The 17,230-nt window shown below is 41.5% G+C and overlaps 3 protein-coding genes across 3 annotated transcripts; 2 read left to right on the top strand and 1 right to left on the bottom strand.

The window, feature by feature from the left end:
• Positions 1-763: 763 nt before the first annotated feature.
• On the bottom strand, positions 764-5,586 carry spdl1 (spindle apparatus coiled-coil protein 1; the record flags this gene model as incomplete). The annotated part of the gene is made up of 11 exons (XM_080527078.1): positions 764-917; positions 1,751-2,030; positions 2,457-2,644; positions 2,786-2,874; positions 2,999-3,139; positions 3,262-3,372; positions 3,454-3,552; positions 3,682-3,831; positions 4,018-4,212; positions 4,857-5,033; positions 5,419-5,586. The coding sequence occupies 11 exons, from the start codon at positions 5,584-5,586 to the stop codon at positions 764-766; spliced, it is 1,752 nt and encodes a 583-aa protein (XP_080383204.1).
• A 4,701-nt stretch (positions 5,587-10,287) lies between these two features.
• LOC308153495 (heterogeneous nuclear ribonucleoprotein A0-like) lies at positions 10,288-13,242 on the top strand. Its single transcript, XM_080526653.1, has 2 exons — positions 10,288-12,966; positions 13,144-13,242. Exon 1 carries the CDS (start codon positions 10,325-10,327, stop codon positions 11,276-11,278), a length of 954 nt encoding a protein of 317 aa, XP_080382779.1. The 5' UTR covers positions 10,288-10,324; the 3' UTR covers positions 11,279-12,966; positions 13,144-13,242.
• Positions 13,243-15,398: 2,156 nt separating this feature from the next.
• Positions 15,399-17,047, top strand: LOC308153496 (heterogeneous nuclear ribonucleoprotein A0-like). Its single transcript, XM_080526654.1, has one exon. It carries the CDS (start codon positions 15,463-15,465, stop codon positions 16,372-16,374), a length of 912 nt encoding a protein of 303 aa, XP_080382780.1. The 5' UTR covers positions 15,399-15,462; the 3' UTR covers positions 16,375-17,047.
• Positions 17,048-17,230: the final 183 nt, after the last annotated feature.

The raw sequence follows: 17,230 nt of genomic DNA, 5'->3' as shown, positions 1-17,230 counted from the left end.
ATCTATCTATCACACTTTCAAAATATCTAGTTATCTATCGATCGATCACACTTTCAAATGATCAAATTATCTATCTATCACACAGTCAAACTATCTAATCTATCTATCTCGTGTGAAGTGGGAACTAATATTTCCTAAAAGACACATGAGGAACTGTCGTTCGGGGTTTAGTTTCCGCCTGTGAGCCTTTTTTGACGCGTGTCTTACTATAGCCTGTGTTTTAGCCGCGACCAGGCTAATTATATCTGACTCAGAAGGCGCTCAACCAAGCAGCGAATTATTTGAGCCACATTGATGGAACCGAATGCAAGCTAACATTATCGAGGCTTAGAACTTTATCGAGGCTTAGAACTTTATCGAGCTTCGTGGAATAGCCCCCTGGTCTGAACGTTCGAACGATTAGCAAGAGCGTTCGAAACGATTAGGCCTGCCAGGTTTTGGCATGACAGCTGTTCTTGGACACGGCCCTAGTATGCTGATAGTGTACTATACTGTAGGAGGCTATACCTGTGCATACGATTATGATAATTCAGTCTTCATAGAGTATTTCAGAGCTCTTACATCATTATGCTGTGTTTAAAAGTTGATCTACAAATTATGTTTGCATGTACGGGAGAGAGGGGTTACAAGAAAATTTGATTCAAACGTATAATTAATAGAATTAATGACAGCTTGATTTTATTAACATATACAAATAGAAACTCCACTCTATATTAAAATAATCTTATGCATAAGCATACAAAACAAAACATAACAAAACAGACTACTGCTGAGCACACTGATTTTCCATTGTTTTCTGCGAAGCAATGTGGATGACTTCTTGTGATTTCAGCTTCTTTTTCTTGTCATCTTTCATGTTCTCTTCTCCAACTTCCTCCATCACCCTCACTTCCTCAGTTTTGACAGCTGGGGGAGACCTAAAGGCAAATCATTCCGTTTGTATTCAGGTGTTATTGATGTCAAAGCCTTAGCCACAGATGTTGTTTACACAACACACATGCAGTCAATTTAAGTAAAAAACATAAGGCTTTGATTTATTCATGAACAAACGTGATATATATTGTATCATATACAATCTAACAAGTTGATTATTCGGTACATGTGTAAGTAAGGGACTGGTCGTCATTTATGATGAGGGGGGCACATGGAAGGGGGAAAGTACATGGAAGGGGTATTTTGGACATACAGAGAGTAAAAGGAGCGTAGCGGGAACACACTTTTAAGTATTGACAGATGGACACATTTTATAAATTGCATGACCATCCCCTCGACTGTAGGAGAGAAACCATCCACCGAATGAAATTGCAAATGCACCATTAAGTATAAATCCACTTACAAAAATGTGATAATTTGAAACTAGTTTGTGTTGTTGAAGAGTGCAAAAACTAACTTGAATGTACCTCAATTACATTCATCATGCACACACATGAAGCGCAATGCCACAGAAACACAGTACAGTAGTCAAAGAAGTTACAACGTTCTTTGTTCTTCTAATATTCTCTTCATATGGATATAAAGATGCTCAAATAATTAAGTCTGATTGTCCCTAGATGAAACCTAAAGATGAAACCGTGAAAGTCAACACACACTCTTTCCTGTGACAGCTCTTCCAAAAGGCAAGGGAAGGGTGGGTAGTGGACGAGCCGTGATAGCCCGAACAAAGCCCAGGAAGAGGAAGAAGACCAAGAAGGCAAAGTTGACACAACGGAGGAAAAGAGACAGAAGTTTTCAGGACAAGAGGGGCACTGACCTGGGAGGGTTGGGAATAGTGGTTGGGGGCTCTTCGCTGATGCGGACACACTTGCTGTCTCTGGGCAAGACAGGGTTGGGCTTGGGGCTTTTAGGGGGCTGCAGAGGTGTAATAGCTGGCCTCGCCTCTGGGCAAGGGTGGGCATCTGCTTCAGTTTCCTTTAGCATTTGCTCCATCTCCAGGACCATGGGCTCTTCTTTCTTCAGCTCAGGGATGTCAACAGGCAAGTCTACCGGCCACTTCTCACGCTTGCGCTTCTGAATGCGATTTTTGTTCATCTCTAAAAGGCAGAACATAAGAGTTTAGGTAATGCTTATTAGCCATTGTCAAAAGCTTGTGAAAATGTTGAGCACCTATGTGTTATAAAGAGTGAATCCAACACACAACCCGCAATTGGTGAAACACAACTGGCCGCCAGATCACTTGGCAAAGGCTATTTGAGATGGTTTAGCTACATAACTGCCCACAGAAGTTTAGTTTTACAGCAAAATTTAAGTGAAATTGTAGTTAGTTAGTTAGATAATTGCCCCAAAACGCTCATGTTTTCCGAGTGGTGGGATAGCCAATTCTGTTTCACTAATTTCGTTACGTGGCTTTAAAGCTTAACTCAAATCATTAATATGAGTGACACATACAAAGATTCAAGATTTGCTCAAAGATTAAACATTTGCTACAGTAATTTTTTTTTAAAAAAAGCATCAATTACCATTGGGTTCGTATTTCATTTTCAGCTCTTCCAGGTTGACTTGCAGCTTGATATTGTCACTTTGGCTCTGCTTGTGGTTTCTTTCTGCACTAAAAAGCTTTCTCTCCAGCTCCAGCGCTCTTTGACTCTCGGAGAGACATTTCATCCTTTGCCTGGACAACTCATCCCCCAATTGCTCTATTTCCTTTCTATACACATAATACAAATATAAATCAATTGAAATAGTCGTCATAACTGTCACTCACAATGTTGTCTATTCATAACTTCAAAGTTGAAACTGATAGTCATTGACTAGACACTAGTCTGTTTTATTACAAGTGGGAACTCACGCTTTGTTTGAAAGCTGCATTTTCAGAAGGTCAGTGTAGTAGGTCCCATCATCACTGTCTCCTTCCACGGGCTGTGCCGTTAACGTATTCTGTGTAAATATAGTAACCGAAAACACCACAATTGTGACTTTGGACAGTGAAACAGTTGCCCCATTTCAGGTCATACTGTTCAGATCTTAACTGAAATAACCAAAGACAGGAGGAAATAGTCACCTCCATCTCCTCCAGGCGACGCAGTTTGATCATGAGGGTCTGTATCTCACAGTTCTTGTCAGAGAGCATGGAATGCAGGCGCTCGAGTTGGGCAGGGTCTGCCCTGGAGCCTTGCAGCTGCATGAGTGTGGCTATCTGAACCTGTAGGAATATCAATGCCTCAAACATTTTCATTCATAAAAAAAAAAGTAAAAAGTAAAAAAAGATGTGTGACGTATAATCAGAGAGGTGAGTTTGCTAGGATAAAGCTTTGTGCGTTATACCTTCATTCGATGCAGTTGCTGTTTGGAAAAGGCATGCTGCTTCTGAAGTGACTGGTGCTGCACCTTCATACTGATCAGCTGTCTCTCCATCATTGCTCGCTTGTCCTCAAGCTAAAAAGATTTAAACCGTTTTGAAGCACAAATCACCAGCAACGACATGACGAGACAGGTGAGACAAAAACCTTTTAATACCTCTGCAAATAATGAATTGCCCTTGCTGTTCGGATCCTGCGCCTGTTGCAGCACCTGATCCAGTTGTATTTGGAGATCTAGATTGGCCTCCCGGGCTTTCTAGGCAAAGAAGCACAATGCTAGATTTAAGTCACTGTAAGGAAGCCTATTAATCTAACACCTTGCGCGTAATGATCTAAATGACAAAAAGATGAACACAAATCCTGCAGTTATAGTAATGCTCTTTACCTCCAAGGCGTTGAAGCAGGAGACTGCTTCTCTCTCACGCTCTTCCTTCTCCTCGGTGAGTCGCTCCAGTTGCCGTTGAAAGTTTTTATTGGTCAGCTCCAGTTGCTGCTCTTTGTACTGGGCCTCCTGCAGCTGTCGCTCCAAGTTAGCCTGAATAAACAAAAAAGTCAATGGCTACCTGTACCACTCCAGTAGTCTCCAGCTACACAAACATTTGCAAGAGCCATTTTTCTTTTTTAAAATGTATTTCTCCATAGACATGATGGGTCCATCATTACAGGCGGTGGGTTAGTGTTTTGTATCATTTTCTTGTTTGTATGCAGGTATGGTACCCACCTTAACAGACTCCAGCTCCATTCTCTCCACCTGCAGCTCCATCACCTCAGAGGACATGGTGTCATTAGCCCTCTCTGTCACCATGCGCAGCTCCTCCATCTTATTACTCAGGGTCTCTGTCTGGAGCTCCAGCTTATGCCTCAGCTGCTTCTCGTTGAGCTGTACCTCTTCCAGATCAGCTCTCATCCTCTCCATCTAAGGCCAAACCAACACGTTACACTCACAATACACACCAGGGACCCCAATTTGCTTGAGCACAGAGAAACAAATACCTAACACAGGATACTGTACAGTATACTTTTTTATGTACCTTGTCTTTAAAAATGTTTTTGAGAACAGTGATTATTCAACCTGTGTTGATGAGCATATCTAGCAAACGCTAGTTTGAGGATTCAAAAACTCCCATTGCATTATGTCTGATTGCAAAATATTACAGCTGACATAAGATGGCCGACTTTGCTCACTTTTTCAGCACAATTGGAGCCCTGGGAGTTTGTTTCTAACTAACTAACCAACCTACTACTACTACCACATTATCCAATGAGAGAACGAATAAATTCTGTGCTTTCACAGAACAGATTTCAGTGCGCATAATTGTACAACTTAACATGCAAAAAATAGCCATTATTGGTGGGAAAGGGTAGTGATGCATGAGTTCACAGATGCAGGTTCTTTGCCAGTACAATAAATTACAAAAGTGAACATTCAACATGTAAATGTGGTCAAAGAACAATGGCAGCAGTGTGAATAATGCGTATTCATTGAACACATCTCCCAATTACTGCAAGTGTCTTACAGTAATGCACAGGCAACCCAACCCACATCACTTACAACCCAACCTGGTTCTTGCAGTCATTTAGCTCCAGAGTGTGGTTCCTCTCCAGCTGAGACTCCTGTTGCTCCAACTGCAGCTTCTGCTGGCTCTTGACGGTCTCGTGGTCTGAGCGCAGGCTGTCCAGCATGCGGCTCTTTAGCTCCACTTCACGCTGCAGAGAGTACTTCTCCTGCTCTAGAGCCTGAGAAGGAGCACACTGGGGACTCAGATCTGGCTGTAATATCAACCCACCCCATCTCTGTTCCTCCCCGAACCCTAATACAAAGATCATGATTTTATACAAGACATAGCCCTTCCACATACACAATATAATTGCAGTATCAATTAACTTTGGAATCTGTGTTACTTAAAAGCATTTTCTTTTCTAAGGTTTTTGATTGTCGCCTTCACAGAACTCTAAGATTGTATTATGATATTGCCTATGTGGTTATTTTATTCACAGTTTTACACCGATAAATTATGATCTATTGCTTGCAGTACAATAGATGACTATGTTATGATAGCCTAGTCATGACATTTTCTCTTTACAGAAGTTGTTCATTGCCCAATTTGAATCCATAGATCACCTCCATGGTGTTCGTCATCTCGATCCGCTGCTCCTCCAGCTTGTTTTCTAAATCCAGCTGCCCGTCCAGCAACTTAAGGCCATATTGGGCTGCCTTCGCCATGTTCTCTTCTGCCTCTTTCAACCTGGACTGTAGTTGATGGACCTCATCATCTCTTGCAGTAGACATCTTTTGGGATGGATAGGTGGAGGAAAACAAGGGATTAACTATATTGGAATACAGCCATTAACAGTTAGGATTGTAAAACTACTGAATTTAGTGAAGCTACCTGGAAATGTTGTGAGTTGGACAGGGTTGGGATCTATTTTCTTACAATTCAGGAAGCACGTTAATTATTACCAACACCTATCATAGCTAGGTATAAAAGCAGTCGCTGACCCAGACTCAATGGACCTTCTGTCCATTGAAATAGAATGAATAATTATTGTGGCTTCTGTCCCCTTCTGTGGTTGTCACCATTAATACCCTGTGTGGACTCCTTGATTATGTTTAATATGACTGCTAAATTCCTTTGTGAGAATGTAAAGTGCTTTACCTCTGCATAACCAAAGACATACCGGTATTACTTTATTGTTTATCTTTTTGTAAACAAATGTCATGTGTAGCTTGAAATCATGTTTTGAAAAAGTAATGGTGCTTTTTGTTCGTGCATGCAACAATCCCCAATAGCTGTTTTAAAGTGCCTCAATAACCTCATCTGTCAAATAAAGAAGTAAAATATACTACTCTGCGTTAGCGAGCTGTGACGTTAGCTAGCCTAGCTAACTCGACACTGTATTGCGATCATCGAAAAAGTAGCCCAGTAGTAGACCTTACACAGTGACACCACTATGTCAGCCTAATAATAATAACGTCGTTAATGTCATACCTTTCACGGTTGTTCAAATGGAACCACCCTTCACTTTCCGTCCCACACACAAAAGCGAGAGAGGTTTGAATGGATTTGAATGGTTCGCCAACTCCACCACTGTTTTTCTTGAGCAAAGAATTTGAATTCAGGTCCGGTCACAAGGCAAATATCGCGAGAGGAACTGTCTGCAGTAGTTACGTTGAAAATAACACACACATTATATAGACGCACACACATTGATGGGAGTGTTAATACCTATATTATAAGCCTATATTATTTAATTCAATAGAACTATAATACAGTTTGAAAGGCAACTGTGTAAAATACACTATATACCATTGTTAGATCTGTGTTGCACTGCGATGTAGACGACCTGAAACGTAAACACCTCCTTTGGTCCTAACTGCGCAGATGAATCGACCTCAAACAAGACCAAAATACCATCTGCCATCTCTGGCTTTTGAGAACAAAGCAAAAGTCTTTGGTTTCGAAAGAATATGACATTTTTCATACAAATGAAAGGATTTTGAATAATATTCCGCTTCTGTTCCTGTAAAAAGAAAAAAGTTCAGTAGATATTTTAGAAGCTATTGGTTATTGTTTCGTCAACATTGACGTAGGGTATATCCAGCAAAAGATTTCTGGTCTAAATAAAAATTATTGTATAGTATAGTCTTTGTTAATCTGGTTGACGTGTTTAATGTCAGCTATGTGGCAAGGCTACTCTACCCCCGAGGTGTAGGCAATAAATATACATACATCTTGTGACAAGCCATGTTGTATTATTGGTTACCAGGGGTAAGGCATGGAGCTATTTTGTAATTTAGCACCAGTGAGCCTTCTCCTAGATCATGTTCAGACAGGACGGTGCAAGAGATACAAGCCACAATCTATTGAGTCAGCATTGCAATAGGACCCCATTTTACACTACTGAAGTCATTTAAAATTGTTTACCCCAAAGCCTTGCTTGAATGTTTGGTGTATGATTATCATACTCCTATGATATAATATCAATGATCTATTATGTCTGCTTGTCTTGGAGTTTTGGTGCATTATCCCATTGAGTAACAGAAGTGGTTCAGTGACCACACTTGCATGATAAGGAATATTATCAGACAACTGAACACCTATAGCTCCTCAGTCTGATTGCATAGATTTTAGCTTAGTGGGCTACGGTGGTGTTGTGTTGCACAAGAGACACAGGTTTGAACCATAGACTTATGGGTTTGAACCCTGTCCATGTCTGTTCTTCACACTATGTAATGGGGATCCTGATAAACAAATATGCCAATCAAATATTCCCATCAAGGTTTATGGCACAGAATACAGAATTGCAGCCATAGATGGTTCAATGAAATGCTTATAGGGCAAGCAAGCTCATCAACAGTGGAATAAAGTAATAATAATTAATTTACTTTAAAATTAAAAAATAATATGTCAGCTCTTCATCATCTCAAATCAACAGACATTGTTTATGCTTCTGCAAGTGATTTTGAGGTACATTGTAAATAGATCATGTCAAAATATCCCCACAACTTTTTAGATAATACGGTTTGAACCCTCATGACATAATATCAGATGGCAGTTGATCATTTCTATCATTATGTTATTGTTGTTAAATATGAAAGTATAAAAGGGTATTGATTTGGTGGTTGAATATGTCTTGATCACCTATTTCACATGCTCTAATGGGCCAGGGTGTGACTGAAATCATTGTGAAACCTATTGCCCATTGGTATAGTATCTTTGCTGTTGAGGTGGAAATGTAGCTTAATGTTCGGTCTCTCACCTGAAACCATCTCCAGTGTTCTATATTCAAGCCATTCACTTGTGACAAAAGGACCATTTACTCAATGATCAATGTGATATCAGAAAAAGTGATACTTATTGACGTTTTTTGTGGGTTAAATGAATGATTCTCAACTTTGAAACAGTGCTGCAATTGTAAAATGTTCCTTAATTTGAGTTTCCTGTCATCAATGCAGTATTAGAATGATTTGCTTTTATTTGGTTAGCAGATAAGAAATTGCTATACTTTAATCCTTTAGTCAGTCCTTTAGTCTTGGTCTACCCTGAAAATAGACCAAGAGACCAGGTCAGGAGAAACTAAACCCTGGTTCGGAGCTGTTTAGACACTACTAACTTCTAGCAAACTTTAGGCACTGCTAACAAAAAAAACAATAGGAATGATGGGTGCAATCTGACAGTTCAAAATTGCATGGCCATATCAACTCAAATGTATTTTCTGACTTGGTATGTAGTTGCTTTGAGATGATTTAGACATGAAATATTACACTTTGTGTAATTTCCAACATTTTGTGTTAGTGGCTAGTAGGGGCTCTGTTCCATGGACTACAGTTTCTCCTGGCGCTATAAGGTGAACAATACAAAGTGAACTATCCCTTTAACCACAGCATTGGTGAATGAAGAACATGCTGGACAGGATGAAGGCTGCTCACCTGTAATCAGTAGAAAGAATAGCTTGACAATGTTGGCACCACCAGTCTTGATTGCCCTATCAAAGACATGTTCATATCCCCAGAGATTGAAGACCTTTCCATTCAAATACAAATTGTCAGCACTTGGTGTTAAGAGAACTATTGTCTGAGGAGCTGTCCAGGGAAGCTTGCTCTTGTTGTGCAGATAACTCCACCCAGTCTAGCATTGTACATCAAGAACAGTGTCAATTTACATTTACATTTTTTGGCATTTAGCAGACGCCTTATTCCAAAGTGACTCACAATCAATACATTTGACTCATCAGTTCACCAGTTGCAGCAGGGAGAGTAATCTAGCTCAGGCCCCATATAAAAACAGATTTAGATTAAATAATGTCTATTCAATTACACGCTGCCTCAGGAAGGCCTCCTTCAGAGACCCATCCCACCCTGGGAACGAACACTTTGTTCGGCTGCCCTCGGGCAGGCGGTTCAGGACCATGTCTGCAAGGACAAATAGACTGAAGCTCAGCTTCTACCCTAGGGCCATTCAGGCCCTGAACACAGCAAAGACCTAGGTTCTAGGCCCTGAACAATCTAGACAATTTGATGGCAGCTACTAGATTGTAATCAAGTGCAATACTGAAACACAACTGTGAACATTTCAAACCTGCAAACTGCGACACTTTAAATGAATGTGCAATAATACTATGTGCAATATGACAACCCTCGTGTACATAAGGTTCAGAGATAGGAAATGTTAGGATAGTTATAGAATAGCATAGAGTACAGCACAGTGTTTTATTTGTATAGTATAGTATAGTGGATAGTGTATATAGCCTTTATTTATGTAAACCAGCTCTTTTCCCTTCTTGTTTTTAGTATTTTTTTTCCTAGCACCAGGGGAGCCCCCCCCTCCCAAATTTCGTTGTATGGTACCTGTACTATATTAATCACAATAAAGACCATTCATTCATATTTGGTTTCAAGTAAGCTGTAATTTCATAATGAATCACGACAAAAAATGTTGTTGCCTACTTCTTATTGTTTTCCTTATTTAATCTGAAGTTAACACTAAGGTACTATATCAATCAATATCATTCGAAATCTAAACAGCAGCCTACACATTTGTAGGATACTTAAATTGTCAATACCGCTAGAGGGCTTTAACAATAATGTTTTAAAATACATTTGAATGATGTTCGAATCATGACCAAACAGTGTACACTAGGAACAATTTGTATGGAATTAGATGGAGCCTAACTACTGAGCCTTCACTTCCATATTGAATTAAAAAAACATTGCACTTTGTCTGTAATACACACGTTTTCATTTAAAAGTGACGTTTCAACCAACAGAACAACAGAACAACTTTGTTGAGGAGCCCACATTGACATTTCACATTTGTATTATTATTGGGGAGCGCGGGCAGTGTGAGTTGATTTCCAATTGTGCATTGCCTGTGCTATATTGTCCCTTGTTTGGACAAGTAGGCAGGCGTACGACGAAGTGTGACGTCACCACGGCGTTGGTATAAGTACGTGCTTATTTCCCTCCCTCCACCCTCACAGCTTCGTCGAGTCTAGTCTTTGTCGAACTACGCACTCTGCTCGGAAAAATGGACAACTCTGCAAATCAACTTTGTAAACTTTTTGTCGGCGGGCTAAACGTTGATACCGACGATGACGGCCTCCGCAAGCATTTTGAACAGTACGGTCAACTGACCGACTGTGTCGTGGTGGTGAACAAGCAGCTGCAGCGGTCCCGCTGTTTCGGCTTTGTAACCTACTCGAGCGCGGAGGAGGCAGACGCAGCAATGGCGGCTAGGCCACATGCCGTGGATGGCACCAACGTGGAGTTGAAGCGAGCCGTCGCCCGGGAAGACGCCGGGAAACCAGAGGCACTCGCCAAGGTCAAGAAAATTTTCATCGGGGGGCTTAAGGACGATATCGAAGATGAACACCTGAATGAGTATTTTTCCCAGTTTGGCGAGATCGAAAAGGCAGAAGTTATCGCAGAGAAGGAAACCGGAAAGAAACGGGGATTCGGCTTTGTTCACTTCGCAGATAACGACTCGGCCGACAAAGCGGTGGTTCTGAAGTTTCACACGATCAATGGACACAAGGTGGAGGTGAAGAAGGCCCTGACCAAACAGGAGATGCAGGCTGCCGGTCGTGGCGGCGGTGGTAGAGGGGGTAGAGGAGGGGGAAGAGGTATGAGGGGAAATCAAAATGGCTTCGGCAGCGGGAGAGGTGGTTACAACAGCTACGGGGGCGGTTTCGGTGGGGGCTACGGGGGCAGTGACGGCGGATATGGCGGTGGCTACGGAAATGGAGGCTACGGTGGAGGATACGGAGCAAGCACCGGCTATGGCGGGGGATATGCTGACCAGATGGCAGGTTATGGTGGCGGTAATGGCTACAGTGACTTTGGCAGCGGGTATAGCCAGCAGTCCTCCGGCTATGGGCCCATGAAAGGCGGCAGCAGCTACGCCGGCCGGAGCAGCGCTCCTTACACCAGGGGCGGCGGCGGCGGGGGGGGCGGGTACGGCAGAGGGGCTTATGGCTACTGAGCCGGTGGCAACGACAGACTATTACGGAAGAAAATCTCCACCTAACCACCCTCAATACCGTCAGATTGGACGTCAAACCGAACACAAATTCAGTCATCGGTCATCTGCCGTAAAGCACCTGGCAAAAAATGCGGACACTGTGAACCCTAATGATCATTAAGAAGACATCTCAAAACCAAACAGGTAGGAAGATCTCTTCCCAGAACCTGATTTGCACGACCAGCTGTCGCTGTAGGACACGTCGTTCGATTGCAAAAATCATTTATATCCTTTATGTTCCCAGTTGAGGGCGTGTAGCTGTCGTTAGTTGGCCTGCTTTTATTTAGTTATATGCGTACGTTTGAGTTAGTCATCTCTTAGGATTGTTGTTTGATATTAGCCTCTATATACTTTATCTCTTATCTGCATTTTGAGCAACTGGTTCCGGATTTCCCTAAAAGCTAGTCTTTTTTTCAATGTATAGGGGATGGGACGCATGACTTTGATTCTTTTTTTTCCTTTTTTTTTTTTTAGCTTTGACACTGATGTAAATTTATGTATAACTATCCACTACTATTATCTTTTAGGTTGTAGTTGGCTAGTTCGTAAATGGCGGAGCCGGTCAGTTTAAACGTTTCATTTTCTTGCCAAACTGTTTTGTAAATCAACGTCAGTAAATCCCAACACACATAGCGTCCAGCTATTAGCTTAATGTTCGTTTCATTTACTCCCAGCAATATCTCATGTACATTGTATAATCTGTCTGAAGATCAAACTTACAATTGTTAAAGCATTGGTATGCATATGTATGTTCATTTTAAATAAACAGTTAAACAAACGTAGTTAGTTATTTTACTTATTTTACCAGGTTGCCTTAAGACGAGTCCACTATTGTATTGGTGACTCGTGACAGTTCTGCCTGATCACTTGCGTATTAGCTACATGGCATCCATTGCCATTCCTAATTCAGGTGGGTGAAATGGTTTCTAGTTGTCAAGTTTGCCCATGGCCATTGCATGGAGGCTTTTTAGGTTGCCAATAAATAACATTTTGACTTAAGAATTTATGTTCCGTAACGTTAACTGTCCTATGTATATATTGTGGACATGAGGGCTCTCATATTTATCTTTGATTCCTACATTTAGGTGTTCATACAGTTATTCCAGTACGCCAAAATAGCAGTAGCAGTTTGTTTATACAGGGACCCTGTTCAATACCTGGGGTCGATTGTGATAGGACTCTGAAATATCTCTTTAGGATCACATCCTGCAAACTAGGTATGTAAATCAACCTGTCTTAACTATGTGTTGGTCAAGTATTAAGCATATGGATTTCAAATGGTACACAAACGTACTCATTTGGATTCATCTTTTAACAGTTCTTGCTTTTATTCATAGTTGATCGTTTCTGACTTTATGCATCTTTAATTTTAGTTATAAAAAAAAGGGTTATCTACACTATTGGTCCTAAGAAAATGTATGGGTCAAGGAGACCATGTGCACATCCTGCATTAATGCAAATCTGGAATGGCACATGGTGTTGCCTCCTGACTTGGCATGATGCTTTATCTGCACAGTGACTCATTCTTTACTTTCTTTTTCTCTCCTCTAGGTAGCCATGGTGACCTGACTGCCAGGACACGAATCTGGCAATGATGAGTTTGTTTCCATCGAGACCTGTGGACCACAAAGGCGGTCCTATCGCCACAGGTGATTTGAAATCCCGGGACTGGACCAACTGTCAAAGTGAAATGTTGTTGATATTTGATATGTGCAGGCTTGTATTTAGAGTTTGCATTGGTCATCGGGCTCCTACTCGTGTTCAGTGCAATCTAGGTGGATGGAGGGTGAACATGACTCCTTATTGTGGTGTTTTTGCCTTCCTAGGACAGAGGCATGAATATTTGATCATCGCGTACTATGGGAAAACAGATGCCCTATCGTGGAAGTTGGTGCGCAGTGGTTTAAATTCATTATTGTTTGCTGGTATCAAAATAAAGTTTTTTTTATTAAAATGTGAACATTGTGTTATTGAAATCCTACTGGGTTTGAAGGGATACTGGGAACAAGTTTGTAGCCATTTTGATTTCTGTCTGACTTCCTTATACAGTTTATATTTTAACACTCATAAAGACTGCTTCCTCCATGCACCTGGACAGTGAATGCAAACATCAGTGCATAACATAACTTGTTATGAGAAATCTGACAAGACAAAATTCATGCACTAACAAATGTTTGTTGCACTGGTATGTGTGCAGGCTGCAATCTTAAGGCATGTTTGCCATAGACTCCACCACTAGTGCTTGGTAATGATTGAATCCAAAATCAAAGTTTGTTTGTTTTCTATTGAGTATACATTTCACAAGTTGTGGATCTTTCTATGGGGGTATTCCATCAATGTTGCTAAAGGATTTAAAAATATATAAATCTTGTGACTTGTTGGCTAGTTCGTAAATGGCGGAGCCATTGAGTTTGAGTATACATGCATTGAGTGGTTTTCCCCCTTGTACCAGGTTTTTCCCCGGGGACCACCAGCTGTTCCACATATTTGATCTGTTCCACCACCAGCACACCTGATTCAACTAATCAAGTACAAACCATAATTGCTTTGCACTTGATTAGTTGAATCAGGTGTGCTGGTGGTGGAACAGATCAAATATGTGGAACAGCTGGTGGTCCCTGAGGAGAGGGTTGAAAACCACTGGAGTATAGATTTCACATCAGTTTTGGATCTTTCTAGGGGGGTATTCCATCAATGTCGCTAAAGGATTAAAAAATATATAAATCTTGTGACTTGTTGGCTAGTTCGTAAATGGCGGAGCCATTGAGTTTGAGTACATACATTGAGTATTGAGTATACATTTCACATGATCAGTTATGGATCTTTCTAGGGGGGTATTCCATCAATGCCGCTAAAGGAATTAAAACATATATAAATCTTGTGACTTGATGGTGGAGTCATTGAGTTTGAGTATACATACATTGAGTATTGAGTATACATTTCACATCAGTTGTGGATCTTTCTAGGGGGGTATTCCATCAATGTCGCTAAAGGAATAAAAAGATATATAAATCTTGTGACTTGTTGGCTAGTTCGTAAATGGCGGAGTCATTGAGTTTGAGTATACATACATTGAGTATTGAGTATACATTTCACATCAGTTGTGGATCTTTCTAGGGGGGTATCCCATCAATGTCGCTAAAGGTTTTAAAAATATATAAATCTTGTGACTTATCAAAATAGGCCCGAATTTTTCTTAAGCAATATTGATTGAACTGGACTCAAATTAAGAGGACAAATGTACCCCATTTAATTTACCTATTTATTGGAATGAGTCCACATTTCATCAGTTGTGGATCTTGCCTGTCCTAAAATTAAGTGGAAGTGGACCCCATTTATATGAACTGTTACCTTTTTCCCCCATTAATTTGGGACTGGGTCATAAACCTCTATCAACACCATTATTGAATATTGATCTGATCTTATTTCCACTTCCATCAAGCCATTATACAACAAAGTACATATTTAGTTTCCATTTAGATGGAACTAAATTGCCTGGTGGAAGAAGAACATTAACCACGGTGTTAGCTGCATGTAAATAGAATTAGCATATTGATAGGATGCTGAAACTTTTGTGCTTAGTATTTTGTGTGATTAGTTTTACGGTATTGATTTTATTCTGTAGTCTGTTGATTCTACTGCCAAACCATTCCAGATTCAACCAATCAAGGGTTCTGAGGGGGTATTCCATTAAACGCGCTAAAGGAAATCCCTTTAAGTCTCGCGAGATTTACCAAAACAAGCCCAGATTTTATGATAAATCTCGCGAGATTTATCACAAATAAGTCTTAACTTTCCTTTAGCGACGTCGATGCAATACCCCCCGGGTCTGCTGGCTCAGGGAGGCTTGTTTGTTATGAAAAACACTTTTACTTTTTCAGTCCTGTCAGACACTTTAATATATATAAAAAGGGTATAACCTGGCAACTACAGTTACATTTGGGTTCGGCAACGGATATTCCGTCGTCCATTGTCTCTTTTCAATGTCGTCGGGTTGGGAGGGACTTAAATTGAACCAACCAATCAACGAGAGTAACGTCTTCTCCGCGCATTCGTCAGACGCACACTTCGTTTATGTCTTTGAAGAGGGTCTGCTTATTTGTATCGCGCTCAGTTTTACTTCTACAACAGATCCGTTAGTAATCATGACGAACCAACTTTGCAAGCTGTTTGTCGGTGGATTAAACGTGGAGACCACAGATGATGGCCTTCGGCAGCATTTCGAGCAATACGGCCAGCTAACGGACTGCGTAGTAGTCCAAAATCAGCAGCTCCAGCGGTCCCGCTGCTTCGGCTTTGTAACCTACTCGAGCGCGGAGGAGGCCGACGCAGCTATGGCCGCCAGGCCACATGTCGTCGATGGTACTAACGTGGAGTTGAAAAGGGCTGTTGCTCGCGAAGATGCCGGTAGGCCAGAGGCACTCGCGAAAGTAAAAAAGATCTTCATAGGTGGCCTGAAGGACGACATAGAAGACGAACACCTGAATGAATACTTCTCCCAATTCGGCGCCATTGAGAAGGCCGAAGTAATCAGCGACAAACAGACCCTCAAGAAACGGGGCTTCGGCTTTGTCTACTTCGAGGATAACGACTCCGCAGACAAAGCGGTGGTTCTGAAGTTCCACACCATCAACGGGCACAAGGTGGAGGTGAAGAAGGCCCTCACCAAGCAGGAGATGCAGTCCGTCGGGGGTCGCGGTGGCCGGGGCGGCAGAGGTGGCCGAGGAAGGGGCATGTCTGATAACGGCTACGGCGGCGGAAGAGGTGGTGGTTACGGCAGCTATGGCGGCGGCTACGGAGGAGACGACGGCGGTTACGGTGGAGGATACGGCAACGGTGGCGGTTACGGTAACCAGGGGGGATACGGCGGCGGGTACGGCGGTGATCAAATGGGGGGCAGCTACGGTAATGGTTACAATGACTTTGGCGACGATTACGGACAGCAGTCCTCTGGCTATGGTGCAATGAAGGGGGGTAATTATTCAGGCAGGAGCGCTGCGCCGTACTCTCGTGGAGCCAGCGGCGGATATGGCGGCAGAGGTGGATATGGTTATTAGCCCGTGTATCATCAACATCTTTTGACCCAATTAATTGAAATGACATAGCAAATTCCTGATTAATGAACTACACACATGGGTTGGGTGCCCTTTTGTTGCTACACCTGGAGGACCTGCACTCATCACCCACCCACACCCCGAATGACCCCCCACGTCCACCTACTACCCCCACCCTCTGGACACCATTTCTCCAGGCGGCTCTAATGTCAAAGACATTATGGACTTTGTTACCGGTTAATCTTTCTGAATTGTCAATGTAGTTATGTGATCAAAGTATCAACTTTTTTTTTTCCTTTCTTTTTTTAAGTATTGTGAACGTGGCTGCTTCAAAACTTCGAATGATACTGTATCTCATTAGTACCAGCCAGTTTAAGTCAACATGATACTCAGGGGTATTGATGAAGTTGAAAGCAGTTAATTATATGCTTGAGTATTTCAGGATCTTAAATGTCGTGACAAAGTATGCTATTATTTTTGGAACAATTTCAAACACCATTATTATTTTTACTTAATTTATATTTTTTTGATGGTTACCTGATGTTTTTTTTCCGTCTAATGTGCTGTTCTATACCTTGCAAACAATGCAGTTTTATGGAATGTTACTTAAATAGTGTAATATTAGTTGGCGCTTAAGCCTTACTCTTTTGCCTGTAATAAAGTTTTTAATGTTTGAAAACAATCACGGCTCATTATTCTTTGTCCAACTAACAATGGTCCTCATAATGTCTCAAAAGGAAAGACTGCTACAAATTGGTGCTTCTAAGGATTTAGGCCCCATGGCCCCATGTGCCTTATAGTTCACCATGAGTAGAAGTGTAACAGCCCTTAAGAAGTCATGCCTTTCGAGCACCATCAT

Source organism: Nansenia antarctica, assembly GCF_963989245.1.
Source record: "Nansenia antarctica genome assembly, chromosome: 3".
Classification (NCBI taxonomy): domain Eukaryota; kingdom Metazoa; phylum Chordata; class Actinopteri; order Argentiniformes; family Microstomatidae; genus Nansenia; species Nansenia antarctica.
The sequence above is the reverse complement of the archived record's forward strand: the minus strand, read 5'-3'. Positions and strand labels throughout refer to the sequence as shown.